The sequence below is a fragment of the Coloeus monedula genome (genome assembly GCF_965178545.1).
Source record: "Coloeus monedula genome assembly, chromosome: 4".
NCBI classification, from domain to species: domain Eukaryota; kingdom Metazoa; phylum Chordata; class Aves; order Passeriformes; family Corvidae; genus Coloeus; species Coloeus monedula.
In genome coordinates this window covers 46,777,348-46,796,171 of record NC_138784.1, presented here as the reverse complement: position 1 = coordinate 46,796,171, position 18,824 = coordinate 46,777,348, and the positions used below count along the sequence as shown (strand labels likewise).

Sequence of the window (18,824 nt, the reverse complement as noted above, 5' to 3'; positions counted from 1 at the left end):
AATGGCAGCTGTTCAGAGAGCAGGTATCAAACTGCAAGGGAAATACCTCTTATCATTTAGCTCCTCCTCTCAGTAAGTCAGGATAATATGCTACTGCCATAGTGGCCTCCACTTGCTCTTTAGGGAAGGACAGACTTATTGGACATCCTCAGTCTAGCTAGGCCTGAGGCTGTCATTGTTTCCAGCAGTGAGAGTAGAAGAGTCCAGGGGCTTGGGGCATATACATGTGTGTTTACACTTTCCCTTTCTTCACCTTTCCTCACTCCCAGAATCCTTGTTGCTGCCCTACTACTGGACTGGTCTGTGGACCTATGTTGCTCTTGTCCCATCATAGAGCTTCATTCAGCCCCCCTATACCTGCCTGTCACTTCTCTTGTCTCATGGTTCCCACATCATTCCAAAGTCTCAGCTTTGTCAAAGAACTCTCAACCTCCAGCTGCTTAATCCTGAGCTCACCTCCTACCTCTTCAGCCCATAGCCCATGTCTGCTCCATGTCCTCAAGTCTTCCTCCCCCAAACCTGCATCTCCATCTTCAGCAGCACACACCAGTCCTGGGATCTTCCTGTCTGATTGCTTGAATGACCACTTCAAATTTTTTATGAATTTCTCCCACTTTATAGCTTCCCCCTGTGGCCAGCTCTAATCAATGCTAAATGTGAACAGTTCTACAAGCAGCTCAGAGAAATTGCCTCCATCCCAGTCCATTTCACATCTCAGTCTGCTTTATCACTTCTCTTGATACTCCCTGTCCAGCTCCTCATATTACTTCTATTTTCCCTGTTTTGACATCTTCTAGCACCAGACTGCACTGTGTCCTTGTTAGATGCTGTTCTTCACCTTGCTGCTTGAATTATCTGTTGTCTTCCTTACCCCCGCTTGGCTTCTGCCGTGGCACTCCCAGCCTTGCAGAAACAAATTCCCATCTCTTGTGCTGGTGGGGTTTTCAATACTCTAAACAATTCTCTAAAGGTAAGAGATGACAGAGAAGAAAAGCTAGCCCTGAAAAATATGTTCGTGGCAAAAACACCATAAATGTTTCACCTAACACCGGTGGTGAGAGTAAGCAGAGCTTCTTTTCAAGAGACAAGACACACTACTATTCTTTGAAAAAAGGTAGTCTCTGCAGAATTAAGTATAATAACACATCATATGACCAAAGTGATTAGGTCTAAGAGAAACATACAGTACAAGATCCTATACAGACTCATAATTCGAGTTCCAAATTAAATTAGGGGAGCAAATAATATTTGTCAGTGGACATACCTCAAATACTTCACACTGTCTTAGACAAGAAAAGCTGTCTTAGACATGAAAAAGGAAAATTATACATTAATCAGTAACCTTTTTTAGCATTTGAAATGCATTGTTGTGGCCTGTGGTTTTTCTCATCATCTTACTGATAGCAGTATACCACTATTAATAAGTTATTGTTATATTCTTTTTTTCCTCCTTTGGATTGCAAGTAATTTGTAATTTTGTAGGAGTAATATCTATTCATTCTGAACTACAGAAGGGTAGTTTGTCTGCATGATGCTAAATCTGTCCTCACACACAGTGGAATAATTAGATATAGGAAGAAATAGAGTTTAGTACTTTATTTTGGTTTTATTATGATGTAAACATGTATTTACTGACTGACTAAAATACGCCTTCTCATAATTTTTGTACCACAGGTCAGTTGCTCCGTCTGAAAATGTTTCGAGAGGACCATGGGTCTTGGATGACGATGTTCTTCAGTACCATCCTCTTCCTCTTCATATTTTCTCACATTTATAACCTGTTCCTCATTATGGCAGGGAATATGAGGTAAGTTCCACAGTTTATTGTTTTGTCTCTTTTGCTCTAGAATATACTTTACTGTAAACTTTTTTATTCCTCTACCTTCTGAATTTAGGTAGAATAGTAATTTAATTGGTTAATTAGCCAAGAGGATAAAAGTATTAGTTATAAAAAATGGAGTCCTAGACTAATGTTAGCAACTGTTAAATCATGGTACTAATGAACATCATATATTTTATTTAAATTTAAAATTATAGCTAAACAAATTTGATTTGAAGTTAGGGCTGAGTGGTTTACAAGATTAAGCATTATTATTGTGCCTGTGGAGGAAGTTCAGGGTTAAAAGAAATTGAAACATCTAAATTTGAGGAAGCTCATGAATATTAAATGAATAGGATAGTTCTCTTTTGGTTATGTACAATAATATTTGCTGATCCAGTTTTTTAGAATATTCTTAATTTTTTTTCCTATAAGGTGCTCTGGCAGAGCAAAATTCTGTTTAGCTGAGGGATGAACAGCTATCTATTTATATGGATTTATTTTAAATGGAGCTCTTTATATTAATTTTCTATCTTAAGACCTGCTTTCTCCTATTATCTCAAAATTAACACCACTTTCATGTGTTGATTTTCCTGAGAAAACCTACATTATAAGTCATCTAATACACAGAAAATGAGTTCATTGGACAAAAAACCACAGTGATGTTGTTTATTAAAGACAAGACAGCATCTGAAGACTTCCTAGCAAGGAATAAGAAATCCAAAGTATGTATAAGTTGAAGAACAACTCAAATAATTAAATTCCTTGTTCCTAGCAGAATATCAGAGCCATACCAACAGTCTGGTGATGAGTTATTTAATGGGCTGACGTGTGGTGTGTTACAGATCTTAAGCATGTCAGCAAGAATGTGCAGTGTTTAAAGTCCTGTAAACAATGTGACATAAAGCAAAAGGTGAGTAGGAGGCAGACTGACTGTCACTGAAAGAAAATAAGCACAGACCAGCTGGGATAATCGTGAGATTGTGACATGAAGACAGAATGTATTGATTCGAGCCAGGCAGGTAAAGCTGCAGACTCATCGACTGTTTCATGGAACGATCACAGTAATGACGGGGTAAATATGGATGGGTGCTCAATAACAGGTGGGATAATTAGGATGAGGAAGGTGGGAGCATTGCAGGTTTCTGGCTTCTCTATTTAGATAGTCATACTATTATTGTTATTATGTTAAGATTTATATTTGGCATTTCTCATGTTCCATAAACTAAAACCAGCTAGCTGTTAGACAAAGCATTAAGAATTTTGAAAGCCTGACTCATGTCTGGAAATCAGATTTCACTTGTCCTTGTTCACATTCCTGCTTCCTGTATCTGTTACAAGCTTCCATTAGCTACACTGAGGAGATTGTGTGGCCATCAGCATCCACATCCGTGGAAATAGGCACAGCCTACTGCTAAAATAGCTGGTGTCAGACAATGTGCCCTCTTGCTTTCTGTGGGGTAAAGCTGCTCCTTTCCTGGAGCTTATGTCCCAGGTCTGGATTTGTTGTGATTCTTTTGGGAAGCTGACCCGCAGCTTTTTTCCAAGTGGGCTGAGCGCTCATTACAGACACGTTGGCTCTCCATTCCAGCAAGAAAAGATATGGGACAAACAATTTCAGTCTCAAACAACAGAACTTAAATCATCAGTAAAACAGAGCCCTTGGATCTCTCCCTTCAAAGTTGGGGTAGAACAGTGTGTTAAACTTTTGAAAAGAGGGTTTCTACAACAAACATCATCAAAGCCAGCTGCTCCATGTTGCCTTAATAAAGTTTTTCAAGGTGTGCATTATTTTTTCTTGGGTAAATGTAACCCTTATGAAAGCTATTTGCTTCATGGTTTGTACTTCTGTGCAGAAGAACAGCCCTATCTATATCTTTTGCCATAGTGCCTTACTGAAATGACTGTCACCAGAGAGACTGGTTTCCAGGATGAAAGGTCAGAGTTTGCTTGCATGGCGTTTATGGAGAGAAACTGACCTTTGTGCCTCTGGGTTCCTAGGAAACACAGGCATCCCAGATTATCCCAGATTACACATCTTTCAATGTAAGGGCTGTGAAAGCTTTCCTGTCTACAAGACTAAATGAAAAGCACTCATTTTTTTTGTTTTGTTTTTTTTTTTTGTTTTTTTTTTGTTGTTTTTTTTTTGTTTGTTTTCTTCTTGCAATGTCTCTGGTTTACCTTTCCCTGGGTGCTGGCAGGAAAAGGACTCTGACAAGTTTCTTTATGTAAGATGTTTCGTCTCACCAATGAAAATCCCTTTCTGGCATGCTAGTGAGAAAGTCATACATGGTGCATTATGCCAGCATGGATGATTACAGCAAAAGCAATATCCTTTTGAGGGCTTGAGGAACCTGGGATTTAAAGCTCTGTCATATAACCATATCAAAAAAGGTATATTTTACAGTTGCCAAAATTAGGGGTTTTTAAAAAAGTTATTTTTAAAGACACTTCACATGTGTCTTAGTGCAGCAAACCAAAAAAGTGTGAATATATCTCTTAAAAAAGTGTAGCAGTAGGGACTGTAGTTTGCAGGCAAGAGCACAAGCTGAATATTGTGTTCAGTTTTGAGTCCCTCACTACAAGAAGGACATTGAGGTGCTGGAGTAGGTCCAGAGGAGGGCAAGAGAGATGGTGAAGGGTCTAGAGAGTGAGTCATATGAGGAGCAGCTGAGGATGCTGGGGTTGTTTAGCCTGGAAAAGAGGAAACTTAGGGGAGACCCTGTCACCATCTACAATGACCTGAAAGGAGGCTGTGGCAAGGTGGGGGTCCATCTCTTCTCCCAGGCATCTACTGACAGGATGAGAGGGAATGGCTTCAAATTGTGCCAGGGTGGGGTGTACTGGATATTAGGAAAAAGTACTGCACGGGAAGGGTTGTCGAGCTCCGGAACAGACTGCCCAGAGAAGTGGTGGAATCACTATCCCTGGAAGTGTTCAAAAGACATGTGGCTCTTAGGGATATGGCTTAGTGGTAAATATACTTGTTCTAAGTTAACAGTTGAATTTGATGATCTTGGAGGTCTTTTCCAACATTAATGACTCTATAATTCTATGAAGAAGTTGCTGGTATTTGAATATGTATTATACAGCTGTCTGCTGGGTGGAAGTGTGACTATTTGAAATAAAAATTTTGTGACAGATTGGAATGTATCTTCTTAAATTTAAAGTCACTGGTTTTTTTTCAGTGACATTTCCTTTTAGGTACTTCACAGTGTAGGGCACTGATCCACCGTACATTAGGTCACTGAATATCTGAATATCTGGTGAATATCTGGTGACTGTTATCAAAATACCTTTGAAAACTTTTTTAGAAAGTGAGGGACTTGGGTGTTTATTTGTTATCTTAGATCATTTAGATTCTTGAAATTAAGCAGTGGTTTTGAGGTGTGTAAGAGATAAGCAACATGGCTTATTTATTAAAGGCTCTATTTGAAACATAAATTAAAGGAGGAAACTTTTATTTTTCTGTATCAGAAAGTGTCTTGCGGCAAGGCCACGTGGTGGCAGCAAAGGGCACGGTTTAAGAAGCTAAATCCCTTGGAAGTATACGGGGATCCTCACTATTAAACTTTTTTTTTCTATGTTTTTCTGTGCCGCAAGGAAATTAAGAGCCCTTTATTTATTGTCTCTTTCTTTAAAGGAATTCTGGGTCTGGAACTGTCCAGGGACTGTCCCATTTTTTTTTGTCATTTATATGTTACTTTCGTACAGTTAACATACTGAGGTATTCTAAGTCTGTACCTACATGTGTTGAAGTTTTCCCAACTGTATTGCTTTAAGTAGAAAAAAAAAGAAAAGAAAAGAAAATCCATTATCTCCTTTGGGAGCCTGCATCAGTAAATAATGTTTTGACATTTAACATTACAACACAGCGATGAATTTTTCATATGACGTCCAAAAATCAAAGTTGTGATTGCTTGTCTCACAAATGTCATCTGTCCTGTTTCAGAGGAAGAGATTTTCAATTGTCCGAAGGATGTTCAGGTGCATCATTATTCAACACTGTAAAGTGTCATTGAAATAACAGACACAAACCCATTTTCTCTTTAGCTGCAAATTGTCATATTACTGTAGCAATAATACAAATTGTTGGGATTGTCTTCTTTGAGTGTTGCATGTGTCAGGAGAGGGTTTGGTGTGAATTTATTACCAGTGCTGTCAAAAGGTTATTCTTTTGTTATTCTTTGGTTGTTCTTATTAAGTGCTAGGATAGAGTACCTCTTTTTTGGTGTAGTTTTATCTTCTCTTACTGCTCATTTCTTTCACAGAAAAAGTGTGAAATTTCAATACAGTTTACATTACTTGCAGAAATTCCTTAGGTATAAAAATACTACTGTAATTGATTTTAGTTAAGGTGTGAGTGATTTAGTGAATTGGGACCCAATTACACTCTGCAGCTGACAAATGCATGTAAAGTGGGTTAGCATTCTGTTTAACTAACTGAAACAAGGAAACAGCTATTTATGTATTTAAAGGCCACAATAACAGCTTTCTATTAAGTACTTTACCCTTATCCAAATTAGTTACTGCTCCTTTTCCTTTTTCCCCAAGACACAGATTATTGTGTCCCTGGAAATGTGTATTTACTCAAAGCTTTAAGCTATGTGTTGTTCAGGATTCTGTGCTTTAGTTTGTTTGATTGCTCATTAGAGTCAAGGATTAGTCATCATTAGCATAATTTTAGAGCAAGGTTTAGGGACAACAAAGACTTTGTTTTCCTAACCACGGTTACTATTCTACAGAAGTGTGAGGCCCACAGTGGATCTATATTAGGCCTCCAAGATACTTTCATAGCTGTGTCTACCTAGCCATATGTTTTGTGAGCTTTATGTTGATGTATCCTTTGTGTATATTTGGTGTAGCTGTGTATTTATACCGTAGTCATGCTTAATATTTGGCAATGATTATAGTGTTATACTGTGAGCTTCAGAAACTTCAAGCTTTTGTGAACTGCTGGAAGGAAATGTTCCAAATCTGTAAACCCCCTATGCTGTTCTCAGACACTAATCCTTTGAGGCCATCACCAGTCTTTCTCAAATTGTATGTGGAAAACAGGAACTCCCTTAGAATATTTATAGCTTCTAAACAGCATAAGTTGTGACAGGCTTATATTATGTAAAAGTATATAGAGGCAGAAAGTTGATTACAGTTATAAAAACTACGGATGTAAAATACTGCCCTAGGAATGCAGTCTCTAAGAGATTTTCAAGTTAACCTTAGCAGGTTGTCCTCCCAGCTGGGATCCTAAGTCACAGATGTCTAGTAAGATCACAGCAGCAATAGAAACCGTATTTTCCAAGTCACTGTGACTGGAAAGTGTCTTGAGCCAGGATTAGTACTTGAAAATCAAAGTAATTGGAAATTCCAAGCTAGTTCATGGTGTTTCACCCTTTATAGCTAAACCTGCTCCTACCTGGTCAAAAAGTACCTCTCCATGTGCTAAATCTGCCATATTGCTTCTGCCTTCTGTGAAGTAGACTTCCTCAAGCTTTTCCTTCTTCTAAGACAGGAAATGGCAGAGAATAGAAAATTCTTAATTTAGGTGTAATTACAAGATGATGACTTTGAAAACCCAAACCTTTTAAAAACCAAGAAACTCATTCCCCAAACCACACTGTGCAGAAAAAGGGCGAAGGAGGTCTTGCACATCACAAAACAGTTGGCATAGAATCATCACTTATCCCAGGGAGGATGGATGTAGACAGGATACCAAAGAGCTCTCTCATCTGTAAAGCTATCCCAGGAGTACCTTCTGGTTGTTGGGATCAAAGGCTGCCAAAACCCCTGTGGCACAAATGGCCCTCTGTTATCCCAAAGTATCTGTAATACAGGTCAATCAGGGTGAGTGCAGTGGTGATCACTTTGATAGAATGACTGAAATTAATAGGAATTTGTGGAGAACACAAAACAGTGAGAAAAAAAAATATCGAAGCCAAATTATTTTCCTGTAAACTCTTTTAGACAGCTTACAAAGGCAAACCACAGAGATTCAAGTGGCACATATCAGTTCTGGAAGGAGTTCTTTGTCAAGATATAGGCAGAAGTCAGAGCTCAGGAGTCAGGTACTTGTCGTGTGGGCTGACTGAATTAGTCTCAGGTACTTGTAAGTGTTTAGGTAAGAATTAGAGTTGTAGCACTGCTGTAAACTGCACCCCCCACCGTACCCCCCTCCCCCCCCCGCCCCCCCCGGCACGAGCTTTCTTCCTATTGCCAAAATTGATGACTCTGGTTTCAAGAAGGTTGTCACTGATAAGAGATGCCAGAGGGAAGAACTGAGCACAGCCAGACCTGTTAGCTATGAACAGCAAGTACAAAGGTTGCTGGAAGCTGCAATGGGAGAAGTATGGGAGAGACAAAGGCATGTCCAGCACCAGAGGGGTCTTGCTCAAGCCCAAGACAGAGGACAAGTAACCCTGTGACTGTGTCCTGGCTGTCCTGTGGTGTTGCCATGGTGAGACTAATGTGACTGTGGGAATGTCTTAGGGCTTAATAGACTGATTCCCCTTTCCTCCTTTCAAATAAATATCCTTTCCAGTGGTAGGGATTAATGACTAGGTAAATTCATCACAGCACGATGTTGGTAAACCTTATGCAAAAGTTAATTGATGGTGCTATTACGTATTTTGTATTTGCTTTTTATTCTGTTATTTTTTTAAATATCATGCTTGTTTAAAGTGAAAAAACCCCCAAAATTTAAAATATTCAAAAGGTCAATTCATGTTTGTATTAATACAAAATTTTATATGTAAGATTCAGGAAGAAACTAGTTAATTTTCTGATGTTATTTTTAGGTTGGCCATTTAAAAAATATTTCTGTTCACATCACAGAATAACAAGGCAGATTTTCTCTGCTTTTTGTGTTGGCAATCACTGACATATCTTTTTCTTAAGGCACAGGTAATGGCTACAACATTGCTTTTCTTATTTCATACCCCTCTGTATTGAATTGACATGTAGACATTGAGAGTGCTTTCCATTAACAACACTATGACATTGTTGCTGTGGCATTCTCCAGTAGGATTGTATGAAAATGATCTGCTCCATCAGCTCTCTTGCCATATCAGGAGCTACAGCATTGCTGCTACATTTGTTTCTGGTTTTCTCGCCCATGACACACACGAGTTGAGTCTCCTGAAGACTGAAAAATACTTTTCCCTAACCCAGATTATTAAATTCCAAAGAGAAGAAAAATCTGAGGAGCAAGTTAGTGGGTTGCCCTGCATTTGCAGCTCATGAAGTGAGGCCACGAGCCTGTGGGTAATATCTCTATGTAGAAGGCTGGAGTCCAAAGACACCTCCTGAGGCCTGATAGGATATAGTCCCTTCAGAATGGTCTGGGTAAAGCATAGTGTCTTCTTATATAGGATATCACCTATAGGTCATCTCACCTTGAACTAAAAAATCTGTAAAGATGTAATCTGCACTTCTAAGAGGTTTTTCGTTTGCCAGGGAAACCTGAAATTGAGGTTTGTTGTCTGAGAGGAACTACTGCCAATTTCCATTAGCTGAGAAGCTGGTCCATTACTGTCTTGTTTGCTTTTAGCTTATAGGAGGACATTGAGATAAATACTGTTTTAAAAATAGAAATTTAATAATGAAAACCTCCATAAAATCAGTTTTTTAAGAAGAAAAGGCTTCTTGACACTTTTCATCCTTTTTCGTTTTGGCTGAAAACCCTGAAGATACGAAGTACCTGGAACAGAAAAATCTGCAGCCCAGCTGCCACTCTAGTGAGACATTTGCTTGCTCTAAGTACTGCTGCTGTATTCTCTTTTTTATCATCAGAACAGAACTGGGGAGAAGAGAGCCCACCTGTCCCCAGCATGCCTGCCAGCAGTGAGGTAGGTGGTACCAGCAGATGGGGAGGCAGCCTGTTTCCCAGCCCTGTTAGGCTGCTGGAGGGGAGGCTGCAGTTGTGATGGAGGCTGCTGAACATGAAAGCTGTGGCAGGGAAGAGAAAGAATTGGAAAGTGCAGGAAGAAATTTTGTAGGCGTTTGGTCTCCCCTGGCAGCAGCAGCATCAGCTGATGGGATTCAGACACATTTGGCCCACGTCGAGCTTTCAGCTGCGATGGGGTAACACAGGATAATGGTGCCTTGTAGTGCCCTTCTGATGGTCCTGGGTACATCAGCCACCTCGTGTTTGAAGGTGACTGCTTGTGTGAACTAAATGGAGCATTTGAAGTAATTCTTGCCAGATTATGGCCCTAATACCAGTGGTTAACCTGCTCTTGCTAGAGAGGGAAATTTAAAGTATCTGTTTTATTCATCATTTAGTAGTGCAAGGGATAATGGAAGAAAATCGAAAACCAGGTCTGCTTTCTGAGAAAATATGACTTGAGTTTATTTAAAGCATTTAAGATTGCAGTCCCTCCCAAAAGTACATGCATTTGTACAACACATTTTATTGTAATTTTGAAAAATCACTGCACAGACATTTTTATAGAAATGTCTAAATGTAGCATGTGATAATGCATGTCTCCCTGTTGCTTTATCTGATGGTGTAACCATCAGTCACCCTAAAAACACAACTGTAACAAAAATAAGTAGTCAATTAAAAAAAAATTACCTGCATTTTCCAGCAATTGCCTGTTTTCTAGGTCTTCTTAAAGAGAATCTCTAAATGTGATGTAAATAAAACAGTGTTTTAGTGATTAACCTGCAGAGTTAATGCAGTTTTTTTAAAACAGGATATCATTTGTAGGTGACACCTCTTCATTAATACGTCCATACCTGTACATATCAGCAGACTGAGAAATGCTTGTGCATGTCAAGTTGTAAATGTTTGATGCAAATTAAAAACTGATTACCTTTTTCCAAACTAGAAAATATGTATTTTTTATGAAAGTCTTGTGGGTTTTTTTTCATGCAGGCTTGTGAGTTCTAAAATTTTGGCTATGAAATGGAAGCTATGAGCAGTTTTTGAGTGTTTAGAAAACCCTCAGGTATATTCCAGTGAGAGAAAAAAGGGTAAAAATATACAAGAGTTTTAATCTCCATGAATGACATGGACAGATTGGAAATATTTACCAGATAGTAAAGGGCACAAATTAAGATGGTAGAGCAGTACAGAATCTCATTCCTGCTACTTGCATTATTTTATCTGATACTTACCTAAGTTAATCTAAAATGAAACTAGCAGTATTTTCACTATGAAATTAGACTTAGATCCTTAGTCTTCTCTTAGCAATACTTGTAGTATGGAGAAACCTTCATACTAGGCCTCCAACTGGAAAAAGGACAGTAAATTTGCAGAGGGAGAAGAAATTTTCAAGATTTGATAAAGAAAATTTAGTCTACAAGAGTACTCAGGACCTTTAAGGCTTTCTTGCTATATTTATTTTTTTTCCAGTTGATTACTCAGATTGCTTTTTTTTTTCTCTCTGCGAGTCTTTGTGCCAAATCTTGAGTTCTTTAGTCAGAATACCCACTAGAGGATTCAGGATGTTTTGCTTGATAGTAGCTGCAACCCTCTACCTTCTTTTGCATGTTAACAAGAAATAGTCTCTTAGAATGTCTTCAGCATTTTTCACAGCATTACACATTTTAAGCCTTTTCCCTACTACACTTATCTATAGGTTTTGAAGTGAATGATTTTATTTGCTGTGCAGTGACAGTGTACAAAGTTTTGAGAAAAGACGTACTCCCATTCTTTTATTTTTATCTTTTTTTTTTTGTGCCAGAACTGTGTATTATGTAGTTGCAGCACCCAAAGGACCTTCACATTCAAATAAGTTGCCAAAGCACCAGTTACAGCAAATTGAAGCAGATATTTTCAATAAAATATTGAATGCTTGATTTAAAAAAGTTAACAAGCAGTCTAAAATTCTACAAGAATTCAAAGATTATTTTGAATAATGTACAAATAACTACCTATGGTGGTACCAGCTGGCAGAAAAAATTTGCTAAATTAATGAAAAGAGCTTTTTTAATAATTAATGTGTCCAAAGCTTTCTCCATGTTATCATTCTTCAACAAAATTTAGCGTTAAAGCTTTAAAATTAACAGGAAAGTTTCAGTATTATTCAGACTAAATGCAGTTACGTCCACTGAGATATTTACCTTGTCCATTCTGCAGGAATATTCTGTGAAAGAAGGAATGGGCAGTATATTTAAGTATGGAAGACTTTGTTTGTGTATACATGTATGTAGATTCAGAGGAATTGTGATGTACTGCTCTTTCTAAAAAAAATGAAAAGACACTCTTTTAATTCTATAGGCGTATAGCTTTCCTTAAATGCATTACTGGGAGTAGTTATTTCAAGAAGTTTTCTCCTTTTTTTTAAAGTAGGTAAAACTTTTAAAGCAATTCACCATTTCAGGAATTAAGAACTTAAAAATAGCTGAGTGCAAGAATTCCAAATTTGCATGCTGAAGTAGTATTCATATAGGAATGCAAAAAGGTTAATATAGGTTAGGATTCAAACATTTTCCAATCCAAAAATTCTCCATGCAAAGATTTCTTACAGAAAATCTCTAAGTATAGGTTAGAAATGTTATGCCACTTACCAATGCTCACCTAGGAAAGCGTAGGTTAGGAATTTATTTTTAGAGACATTTTTACTGTAAAAGAATCAGCATGACTGTGATGGAGAGCACTGCTGGTTGTAAAAGTTATAATGAAGCATTGAAAATGACACGGTTAGAACCTATCTAAATGGAATCAACCTGTAAAATGAATTGTGATAAAATTACTTTCAGTGACATGCTCTGAAAAACAGAGTCAAGATGAACAATAGGTTCTCCTTCTTTCAGGTGACCCACTGTAATACCTCCAGTCTATCTAACACATAATGGTAGCTGAGAACATAAATTGGTGCTAGGTAACAGCAGCATTTGACATGTACAATTAGTCCTACAGAGATGAATAAGTGATAGTACCAAAGGAACCTTTTTCTAGCCTTTAAATGCTCATGAGGCTAAGAAAGGGAATATTCCTTTAGTACTCTGCAGTAGCAGGAGGATGACACCTTTCTCTGTATGAAGTACAGTGAGGGAACTTGCAGAGGGCTTTTGTTCTTGTCCTAGAAGAGTGAAAGCCAGTCCTGTGTGCACTCCCAGGGCCTCCCTTGGTGGCATGTCCACCCTCGAGCAGTGTGACAGCAGAGGCAGAAACCTGCAGTTGTGACTCTGCGACACCAGCTATGAGCAACCTGCCTATGCTGTGCTTTCTGGGCTCTTTACTGAAGCTTGCAAGACTGACTCAGGTCTAAACAAAAAAAACAAACAAAAAACCCCAAACAAACAAAAACCAACAGCAACAACAAAAAAATGCAACAAAAAACCCAAAAAACCCCAACCAACCAACCAAAAAAAAAAAAGAAACTTCACATTACAGACTTCAGAAACATATCACAAAAGCCTGAAATTTTCCAGGGCTGAAAATATTCTTCTAAACCTCTGGTCATGTGTAGCAACATGTAGCACTTGGGGTCACAAAGATATCTTTTAGTCTATTTCAGAAGTATATAGTTGATAATTAAAAATGGTTTTCTCGTAACATTTATGCACTAGAAGCATTCCATGCTGACACGATTTCCATATATGCACACAAAAAGGTGAATGGAAGTTAGGATAGGAAAAATGCAGAAAAAAAACCCTGCTAGTAAGGTGGACCATAACACCACCAGAACCCTATGATCAGTTCTTGTGACTCAGAAACATTGGCCTTTTTAGGTGTTTCATTTTGGGACATTTTCAAGTAAGAACTGTCTACCTTCTCAAGGAACTGGAGAGTAAATGCTCAGTTCTCATATTGGCAGGGTTGAGGAAAACCTTGTTTTTAATTTATTGCTGAAAGCATCCTATGTCCAGGAGACAGGCCATACCCCACGGTTTTTCCACAAAGTGGATGTTAAGATCCAGGTTCTCCTAGTTTTGCTTTGCCTTATGTTGCAGCTCCATAAATGCAACATAAACATCACATAAGCAGATTGCACACAGCATCAGAGAGATTTCTTGAATTCTGTAGCTCTGAACATTGCAAAGATTGATTGTTCTCCTCTGGTATTACTAGTTCCAGCTGCTTTTCACTTAAAATGAGAACAGAGTGAAAATGGCTATTAAAAAAATAAAATTTTGTTTATCACAAATTTATTCTCAGGATTTATACATTAAAAATTACAGTAAGCTGGGATAGAGAATTAAAAATGTTTTTAGGACCTCTGCAATTCTTAACCTAAGTTTTCTAATTTCACCCCTTCTTTTTACCTTTCCTGGAAAAAAAAAAAAGCTGCAGAAGGAACTTTGCTTTGTCCAAAGCACTGGTCGGACTTCAGGATTACAGAGGGACTGAGGGCACACTGCTGAAGATGATTCATTGCAAAATAATTTAAATAGATCCTTATTTTGTGAAGGTCTGCAATTGCCTGGTGGTTTTTTTGAAACAAAAGTGATTGTGGTTAAAAAATTCCAGTATATAATTCATCTTGTCCATTAAAGGTTAAGAAAGAAGCTGAATGTGTCTTGTTATAGAGAATGCAGTTGTGAAGGAGTATTTAAGTAAGACACTGCATATATCAGGTTTGATTTAAAGGCTGTACTTTAAGAGGTCTGAAGGGGACAAAGTGTAGTCTCAAGAGAAGAAAGGAGGAGGAGAAAATCAAGTGTCCATCAGTGAGTGTTTCTGAAAGACACAACCTTTGAAAAGTGACCCAGTTCCCTAAACCAACTGGATTAGGAAAATAGATGATAAACTGCCTCTTATCTGTTTGCAACTGACTGGTGTCATCTGAGAAGGGAGCCTGGCCCTCATTCTTTTATCTTACAGCTCACCTTTACAGGTGTGCCCAAATGTGCTGCTCTTTACTGGTGCTTCAAATTCAAAACAGACTGTATGGATTGCACACAGAAGTAAAAAGCAATATAAGATAGAAACCCATTCTTTCTGTTGAGGTTGTTTAGATCCCAATGAAAATTTCAAATCAGTTCTATTTTCTTCAGACTGGTTTCCTGATCTATACTTTTCAGGCTGGGAAATTAAAAAAGAAAAATATATTTTGTTCATTGGATGTTAGATAAAGGGCTTTTTGGGAGTGGGGTGGGTGGGTCATCATGATAAGGAAAACCGGGTAGATGGATCACAGCTGGCTATACCTGTACCTCTCTAGCTGGTGGTTCTTGCAGAGATTTTTTCCTTCCATGAAAACTACACAGAAATTCTAAAGTAAGAATTAAGACAGCTAGAGGGCACTGTGGCAAAACATTTGTAATCTGCTGTTTAAGAAGACCTGATTTATTTGCCAGCCATGAATTGTAATTTGGAATTAATACTACCTTTAGAGTTACCCCTCGTGTCTTTTGTCACATGTAGAATGCATCAAAATTACTATAAAAATGCTGTTTCTGTGTTTCATGAGCTTTTGAATGAAGAGACAAAAATATACAGAACTGAGTATTATTGAAGTCCCACAAAAGTATATATTGACTATAAACTGTATGGTTATTTACGGTGCCATCTGCACATTTTCAGATGCTGAAATCTTCTATCCATTACTCACATTTGTCTAATTGATAAATAATTTTTAAGGAAGTTGGTATCCATATGTTATACTAAAATCTTTATGTCTGTAAATAAGTGACAGATGAGATACTGCTATATATGTCCAAAGTTGCTTCCCTGAGGAGGGGTTCAGTGCACTGAATAAAATATTGCTTTTTGAGTTTGTTTGGTCTTTACTCTGAATGTTTGGGAAACTAAGTAAAGCAGTAATAATTTTCTGTAACCTGCTGAGTTCCTTCACATAGAACTAGCAATATTTCAGCTGTGAGATGTATCTCTTGGAAATTTTAGCAAAGAAAGATTCCAGACTCTGACGTACTGAGAATGGCAGGTCCTGAACACATAAGGCCGGATTTAAAGTCAGATTTTGTTGTATTGATTTCCTTGAGGAATGCCTTTGCCCTCCTGTGACCTCATTTAAACCAGGAGAACAACCCACTGTGAATTGGTTCTCATGTGAGTAAAGTACACCAAGTCTGTCCATAGCTGAACTGCTATGAATTAATCATTCAGGTGCCAGATAATCTACTCTAAATCACAAGGTAATCCTTGCTGCATAAGTGATACATGCACAGCTAATGAAGAAAATACATAATCTTTACAAAATATGTTTTTAAATTTATACAGGAAAGTGTCTTGAGATATGTAAGGCTGTTGAAATTTAAAATTAGTGATTCAGAGTGCTAGCTTTTGTTTTCTGGGTCAAAATGTTGACAATTAAAGGATGTATAACATTATTTTTCACAATTCTGGAGTTCTTGGCTTAACACTTCACCAGGATGCAAAATGGCTATGTATAAGGTTCATTAATGCAAAGTTTACATCTGACATGTCTGAATGTTTTTATCTACATAAATCACATACCAGTTAACTGCTGTTATTTAATTGCACTGTCTATTTGATGGAGTAATTTATTAGTCCCACCTAATTGGCTGTGTGCTGGTAACTGTTATCAATTGTGCAGTTCAGCTGGGATTAGTTTCATGTTGGATGTTGCAGCTGCCCCATGACTTAACTCCTCTCTTTTGTCCCTCTTTTGTTCAGGGACATGACAGTATAGGTAACAGCTGAGCCAGTTATCGGTCTTGGATTTATTGGTGACTTGAATGCGTGCTCAAGGCAAAGATAAAATGATTTCTGTCCCTAGGGAGTAAGATTTTTCCTTTTTGGGCTGCTTATGGTTGAGCCTATTCCTGATTTTTTGACTTGTTATTTTCCAGTGTCATTGAAAAATGTATGTCTGCACCTTTACAGCAGCACTGAATATATCCTGTAGAACATCTGAATTTCCAGTAGGCTTGCAAACATTAAATATACATATTGAATTTCTGTCACCCTACCAATAGCTATTCTACTTCTCTGACTATTGCAGAAAGTATACTTTAAAAATGTTAATTGGAACCCACTGTGCTGACTTAAACAAATGGTTGCACTAAGTGTATTAAATTCATGATTTGTAAGATTTTACACCACCTTAACCTTCAGTAGTTTTAATTGAAGCTGTTGGATTTTTATCAGTTTGGTTGTTCTTTACTTTCAATGAGAAAACTGTATAATAAACCACCAAAAAGAAATGAACATTTATTGAGGTAGGTATGAAAGAATCAGATTGACCTGCTCAAATCCTTAGATTACAGGGAAGCTACCCTGATAATTGATGAGAGGATAATTGATTCCTCTCATTAAAATCTAGAGTCTTGAGGTAAAAGTAAGCTCTCTATATTAATGCTTCGTCGATTCTAAGCTATGTTTGAGGCAATTTAACATACAATGGATTGCTTTTCTCTCTTTTACCTTCCTCTGTCCAACAGGAAACTTGTTTGGCTCCCCTCTGTCTTGTGATATAAAGATCAAAACGAGAGTAACTTAGGGATTCAGTACAATGAATGTTTTAAATAAAAGTCCTCCTAGCAGTTCATTCTGCAAAACACATATTTCATAAGTGTAATTTTGTATAATCCCAGAAATCCACAAAGAATTGGTTTTCCTTTATTATTAAGGAAAATTAATGTGAACCAGGAGAATTACTGCTCTGTAGAAATTTTTTGTGACTACTTAAACTGTTATATCATGCACATGTAATAAAACCTGAAAACTGCTTTTTTTCTGATTATTTGATAATCTTTTAACCCAGCAAGCAGTTTTTGTCCCTGTATTAATTCTCTGTTATTATTGACAATGTACTTTACATCCAGGTATTATAAGACCAAACATAGAGAAATACCTTCTCTTGCACCTGTTCTTTCCTTGTTTGTGCATCATAGCCAAATAGAGGGCTTGAAAGGCAGGGTGGATCCAAGTCTGATTTATACTGATAAAAGTCTTTCCCAGGTAAATGAAGACACAGAGGTGGATTGTCAGGCAGTATTTTTAATAACAAAATGTTAGAAGAGAATAGTGTATATCCAGTTTCCTCTCTTGTGTGTAGGTGGCAGTTACATGGGTATGAGTGCCCAGTCGCAGAGTTCTCACTATGCTGCAGCCTTTGATTCAGGTGAAAGCCCTCCCTTAACCCACTCCTAGGAATGAGCCTTCTTCTCAGTCCACTGAGCTTTGTCTGGGAAGATGTTATTTACCCTTTATCCAGTCTGACTGCCTGTATATTGGGGGCTATTAGATATCACCTTTTAATGTTCACCTGAACATTAAGGAATTTGGCAGAGCTCAAATATCCTACACCAGAGACGCCTGTCCTGTGTCGATGACATGCACTAGGACTGAACAATGTACTGAAAGAGAAGGTGTTTGGGGCACCTGGCTTCCATCAGTGCTGATCTAACAGCTGATGAATACCAGGATACAACTTGCACTGCTCAACTTCATTCCATTCTTTTGGGGTTTTTTATGGCCAGAAGGACTTCTAGTTTAAGTCTCTCCAATGTCTGTAACAAAAGTGTCTGTGTTATGAAGGAGAATGAGTGTCATCTCTGTACTGCTGTGTACATTGCCTGGCATGAGCTACTCCTGGAGCTACAGGAAAGAGTTGGGAGAGTAATGAAACTTGTAGGCTGCATAGGTGAGTTCCTTGGAGGCAGAGCACAGTAGTCGGCTTCTTGTAACTCGCTCTAATACATGATAAACAAATTCTGAAATTAGTGCAAGTCAAATGCCCTCAGTGCCCAGCAGCTGACTGTGTTGCAAGAGCATGGGAAGGAGATAACAATAAGATTTGTGTAGGAGGGCCACAAAGCTCAGGGAGGATGTTTGAATCCCCTATACTGGCACTTCCCATGCCAGTAAAGAAATTCAGAGGTGGATTTTGGATTTCATGTATTCTCGTTCAATAGGGTTTTTTTCACATAGAATTGTTTCCTTCATCCATGAGTTTCTCACGGTGTTTACTAAGGCCTTTTGAAGCTCTTTACAGTTATGGGAGATTACCTTGTTCCCTACTGCAGGCATTTGGTGTTCAGTAGGATCTGTTTCTTTGTTTTGCTTACCATATATGATACTTTTTTTTTCTGATTGCTGCATTCTAACAACTAAAAGTGGCCTAAACTA

The 18,824-nt window shown here is 37.9% G+C and overlaps 1 protein-coding gene across 8 annotated transcripts in view; it reads left to right on the top strand.

Annotated features, from left to right (window-relative positions):
- The window catches only part of TMEM117 (transmembrane protein 117), a 203,175-nt gene that overhangs the window by 26,939 nt on the left and 157,412 nt on the right, over positions 1-18,824 (top strand). For 7 of the 8 annotated variants that reach the window (XR_014226323.1, XM_082279636.1, XM_082279637.1 and 4 more), the window contains exon 3: positions 1,675-1,807. Coding sequence is in view for 6 of the 8 variants with exons in the window: in XM_082279636.1 (XP_082135762.1) it covers positions 1,675-1,807 (133 nt within the window). In the remaining 2 variants the exon portion in view is untranslated. Of the gene's footprint in view, positions 1-1,674; positions 1,808-9,625; positions 9,664-18,824 lie in introns of those variants that run through there. The other variant, XM_082279635.1, reaches the window with a different exon arrangement.